This window comes from Corvus brachyrhynchos, unplaced genomic scaffold (genome assembly GCF_000691975.1).
Source record: "Corvus brachyrhynchos isolate BGI_N302 unplaced genomic scaffold, ASM69197v1 scaffold303, whole genome shotgun sequence".
NCBI lineage: Eukaryota > Metazoa > Chordata > Aves > Passeriformes > Corvidae > Corvus > Corvus brachyrhynchos.
Genome location: NW_008237429.1, coordinates 197,652 through 203,322, shown reverse-complemented (window position 1 = coordinate 203,322; position 5,671 = coordinate 197,652). Strand labels below are relative to the sequence as shown.

The following is a 5,671-nucleotide window of genomic DNA, read 5'->3' as shown; positions in this document are numbered from 1 at the left end:
GCCGAAGCCATGCTGGTCCCGCTGGATGACCACACAGCGCTGCACCAGCCCTGGGGATGGCGGCGGGGACACGGGGACAGAGGTCCGGGGACAGAGGGACAGGGGGACAGAGGGACAGCAGGAAGAGGAGGAAGAAGAGGAGGGAATGAGGCTCTGGAGCCCGGGTTTGGCTCCTGGGACCCTCCCCAGTCTGAGGGGCTGCAAGGCCTTGGGGTCCCTGTCCATCCTTGGCCAGCAGCTCCTGTGGCCACTCATGACCTCGCAGTCATCGTCCACCCTTTTGGGACATCGCCAACACTGCACGAGCACGGGGAGAGCTGGAACACCACGCCCGGCCCCGAGCCCGGAGCGGACATTCCCGGAATTCCCACCTGTGGACTCGGAGGCGTCCGAGGGCTGCCGGGTGTGGCCGGGGGACCTTCGCTCCGAGGGGGAATCGCCCAGGGACAAGGACAGGCTGCTCAACCTGGGATGGGGAACGGGAGCTGGGAATGCAGGGCTGGGCAGGGATGGCCGGACACCACCCCTGGGCACTGCCAGGACAGCCGGCCACGCTCTCCGGCCACTCTGGGAAATCCCAATCCATGGAGCGGCGAGGCCGAGCTGGGACCGATCCTCACTTGGGTCATCCAGAGGAATCTCTAGGAATTCCTTTTCCCCTAAATCCTGGGATTTTTGCCCTAAATCCTGGGATTTTTGACCTAAATGCCAGGATTTTTCCCTAAATTTCCAACCTGGCACAGCTCGAGGCCGTTCCCTCTTGTCCTGGCCCCGTTCCCTGCGATCAGATCCCAAATCCCCCCTGGATCCCCCTTTTCTCTGGGATGGGCCCCCCCAGCTCCCTCGGGACTCTCCATTCCCTTTTCCAGCCCCATTCCCAGTTCCTTTCCCGCTTCCCATCCCCTTTTCCCACCAGCGGCCCAAGACCTGGGCACTGCCCTGGACGTTCCCGGCCAATCCCTGCCCCGGGGGAGATCGGGATTAACCCTCGGGATTATCCCACGGACAACCCCAGGTCAGCCTTTGTTATGCACGGAAAAATCCGCTTTTTTTCCCAAAAATCCCCGAATTTTGGGATTTACGGCGCTCCCAGGATGTTTTCCCTTAAAAAACCACAATTCCAGGAATCCCAAAATCCCACCCAGGGGTGACCCAAGGGTATCCAGAGGCTTTTCCGGCCCCTCTGGGAGCAGCCAGGGCTTAATGAGGCTATAAAAAAGTCGTTTAATTGGGATTAATTAAAGCTCCTTAATTGCCTCAGGGGCGGCCAATCCACGGCAATTCCCACAATTCCCATTCCAGCGGCGGCTCCGGAGGGATCCCACCCCATTTCCCCACTTCCCAACTCCCAGGAATGCAAAATTCCCAAAAAAATTTGAGCGGGAAATGAGCAAATTTTACAAAAATTGCCCCAAAATCGCAGCCCTGAGGCCTCATCCCACAGCTCCCAAAATTCCTGGACTTTGGGGATTCCCAGGGAAATGTTGGATCTCTTTCCCCGGTTTCTGTGGGATTTTCCAGCTGGGAATTGCAGACGTGTTTTGGGAAGGAAGGCAGTGGTCGGAAATGGTGGGAAATGGGATTTTTCCCTGTCTTTTCCTGCCTTTAATCCCTGGGTTATCCCAGGTTTCCGTGGGATTTTCCAGCTGGGAATTCCAAACCTGTTGAGGGCAGAGATGGGAAGGAACCCAGTGGCCAGAAATGCTGGAAAATGGGGATTTTTTTCCCCATTTTTCCTGCTTTAAACCCTGTTTTATCCCAGGTTTCCGTGGGATTTTCCAGCTGGGAATTCCAAACCTATTTTGGGAAGGGATCCCCATGGGCTGACAGCGCCTGGAGCGATCCCAAACCTCGGAAAACGGGGATTTTTCCCGTGTTTCCCCCATTTTCTCCCCCCTGGCAGCCGGAGCAGCTCCGAGCTTGTTCCCAAGGGACGGACACCCCGTTCCCACCGGGATGTGGGAGGAAATCCCTGGAATCTGCACATCCCAGGGCTGGAGCTGCTCCAGAGGAACTCCGGGATCGTTTTCCATCCATCCTGAGATGGGGGAAGGGGAGGAATCCGAATCCTCCTGTGCCAGCCCATCCCAGCTCCTTCCCAAAGCGGCTCTGGGATTCCCAGCTGGAAAACCCCATGGGAACCCGGGATAAATGGGTTCAAGGAAGGAGGAAAAGAGGGAAAAATCCCCATTTTCTGACATTTGGGATCACTCCAGGCGGTGCCACCCCATCCCAGCTCCTTCCCAAAACAGGCGCAGAATTCCCAGCTGGAAAATCCCACGGAAACCCGGCACAAACCAGGGTTTAAAGCAGGAAAAATGGGGGAAAATCCCATTTTCCAACATTTCGGGCCGCTGGGTTCCTTCCCATCTCTTCCCACAACAGGTTCGGAATTCCCAGCTGGAAAATCCCACCAAAATCTGGGATAACCCAGGGTTTAAAGGCAGGAAAAACGGGAGGAATCCCATTTCCCACCATTTCCGACCACTGCCTTCCTTCCCAAAACACGTCTGCAATTCCCAGCTGGAAAATCCCACAGGAACCCGGGACAAACCCGGTTTAGGGCAGGATAAAAAGAGGGAAAAATCCCATTTTTCTCCCCTCTCGCCGCGGTTTTTCCTGGTGTTTTTCCAGGGGAAGACGCGGAGCCGCAGCCCCCGGCAGGGAGGGAACCTCATGTTGCAAATCCGAGGAGAAATTCCAGCGGGATCCAAACTCCCGGAATTCCTCCCAGAACTCCGCCGGAATGCGGGAAAAAAACTTTCCCTGAGATCCGGAGTTTTAATTCATTCGGGAATCAAAGCTGTTCCCACATTCCTGATTTTCTGAGCCTTGCGGCTTTGGGAGATTCCCATTCCCTGTGGGAAAAGGACTTGGGAATTTTGAGTCGTTTCCAAAAAAAATTGGTGGGATTTTGGGAATCACGGCTCCTCGGAGCCCTCGGATTTCCCGTGGGAGATTCCCAGTGGGATCAGATCCCAAAAAAACCCCCACGGAATCCCAGCAGGGGAAAAGCTTGGAATGGTTTTGGGATTCAGGGAAAAGCTGGGAATTGCGTCATCATCCCACAGCATCCCCGACATCCTGCTCCATAAAAACTTGGGAATTTTATGGGAAAACCCTCCAGGCTGCCCCTGGAATTCCACTTTTCCTTGGAAAACCATGGCGCAGAGGGAATTCCCAGTGCCGGGATCGGGAACCCATTGGTCAGGAATGGTGGAAAATGGGATTTTTTCCCGGTTTTCCTGCCTTCAAGCCCTGGTTTATTCCAGGTTTTCCATGAGATTTTCCAGCTGGGAATTCCAAACATATTTTGGGAAGAGATGGGAAGGGATCCCCATGGGATGACACCGCCTGGAGCGATCCCAAATGCTGGAAAACGGGAATTTTTTCCCAGCCTGGAGAACGCCGTTCCCACCCCGGGTTTTTTTCGGGAATTCTGCACGGGAATTCTCCAGGAAGCTGCTCCGAATCCCAGCTCCAGGACTTCCCAGCGGGGTAATGATTAACGGGAAGCCACTCCTGGAAAAGCGGGAAGTGGCTGGGGTGGTTTGGCCGGGAATGCCGGATCCAGGGAATTCCCTATCCCGGGGGGATCCTTTTTTCCCGTTCCCGACCTTTTCCCCTCCATCAAAGCCACGCCTGGGAAAGGGAATCCTTGGGATTCCTTGGGATTCTTTGGGATTGCTGGGGGGATCCTAAAGCTCCCGGGATGAGGCAGGGACACTTTTCCCTGTCCCAGGTGGATCCCAGCTGGAATTGGGCACTCCCAGGGATGGGCAATCCATGGAATAACCCGGGCCAGGATCCAGGATTTATCCCGAAAATCCCAAATAAACCAGCCCAGGCACTCCTGGAATGCTTTGGGATGGAAGAGAATCCTTAAAGATCCCCAAAAATCCAATCCCAGGGACATTCCCACTATCCCAGGAATGGGGAATCCACGGAATAACCTGGATCCAGCATTTATCCCTAAAATCCCATCCGACCCAGCCCAAGGAATCCTGGGATAATTTGGGATGGAAATCCCATTCCAGGCACCTTTTCCCCCATCCCAGCCCCATCCAGCATTCCCAGGGATCCACAATTCCCTGGGAATTCTCTCCCCGGCAGCTCCTTTTCCCATAAAAACCTTGGGAACACCAGAGCAGCCCCCAAATCCATGGAAAACCCCATTCCCGAGGCGACTCCCGGCTCCTTCCGGACCTCCCAGTCCAGCCGACGATCTGGACTGGTTTGTACTGGTTTCCCTCTCCCTATGGATTGGGAATCCCTGGATTTCCGCTCATCCCAGCGCTGGAAAAAGTAGGAGCTGCTGGAGTGGAAAAAACCCCGGAATTCGGTGGGAAAAAGACCCTATTTGGTTTTTTTTCCTGGATTTCAGCACTTTTAACATTTCCCCGTTCCCAAATCATTCCCGAGGCGGATCCAGGTCCCCAGAGGGATTCCAGGCTCGGAATTCCGGGCCTGATCCCGATCCTTTCCTCCCTTTTCCAGCCAGGATTGGGAATGAAATCCAACAGCTCCTGAATTCCCGCTCCGGAGAGCTCCTGGTCCGCCTGGGACCACCCCAAATCCCGGTTATCCCATTAATTTCCATGGAGGAAAAGTGGGATCCAGCCCAGCCCACCCCAAAGACGTTTTTAACCCCAAACTGGAGAAAAAAAATCCCTGGAAAAGGACAAGATTCCAAGCAGTTTTTGCAGGAATGTTCCCAGAAAAAGTGACGCCGCAGCCATCCTGAAATTCCCGGGACCGGCTTTTTCCACCCCCAAAATTCCTCGTTTTCCACCCAAATCCATGTGGGAAAGATGCCGTGGCTAGAGCAGGGATCCCAATCCGTGAATCCTCACCCAAATTCCTAAATTTATCCCCAAAAAAACCCCCTCAGGGTTTTCCAAGGGTTTATCCCAGAAAGAATTCCCAAATTCACCCCCAAAACAAACGGGATTTTCCAGGGGTTTATCCCAGACAAAATTCCTGAAACACTACCCCCCCCCCCCAAAAAAAAAAAAAAAAAAATCGGGATTTTCCTGGGGTTGTTCCCAGACAGAATTCCCAAATCTGCTTTAAAATGGAGCAAAATAAATCGGGAAAAGGCAATTCCCAGTGAAAGGCATTGGAAATACCCCAAAAATCAGAATGATTTGGGATATCCCCCCCCCTCCACTCCCAAAATCCTGGAATTTTACCCCGAAACGCTGCTCCCCCGAGGGATTGATGGAAATGTGGGATGGGCTGAGCCCTCCCCATTCCCAAAATCCCAGCATTTTATCCCAAAACGCTGCAGGGATGGGGTGGGAGGGTCCAGGGCGGGCTGAGCCCCCCGGAACTCCCAAAATCCCAGGATTTTATCCCAGAACGCTGCAGAGATGGAGTGGGGGGTCCAGAAGGAGCTGAGCCCCCTCCCTGAGGCTCCAAATCCCCGAAATCCCGGAGTTTTATCCCAAATCATCGTTTTTCCCCCAAGGAATGGGGCGAGAGCTCCGGACCGGGCTGAGCCCCCTCCCAGAGCCCCCAGACCCCCAAAATCCCAGAGTTCCCCCCCAAATCACTGCAGGAACGGGGTGCGGGATCCAGGGCGAGCTGAGCCCGTTCCCCCAAACCCCCAAAATCTCAGCATTTCACCCCAAACCGCCGCTTTCCCCCTGAGGAATGGGATGAGGGCGCC

At 54.6% G+C, this 5,671-nt stretch overlaps 1 protein-coding gene across 1 annotated transcript in view; it reads right to left on the bottom strand.

The window, feature by feature from the left end:
* LOC103613521 (rho guanine nucleotide exchange factor 11) overlaps positions 1–900 on the bottom strand; it is a 33,401-nt gene extending 32,501 nt beyond the window's left edge. The window contains exons 1-2 of the mRNA XM_017731151.1: positions 372–900; positions 1–50 (exon numbers count right to left, since the gene is read on the bottom strand). The exon at positions 1–50 is cut by the window's left edge and continues 7 nt beyond it. Of these exons, the coding sequence (XP_017586640.1) occupies positions 1–50; positions 372–900 (579 nt within the window). The remainder of the gene's footprint in view (positions 51–371) is intronic.
* Positions 901–5,671: the final 4,771 nt, after the last annotated feature.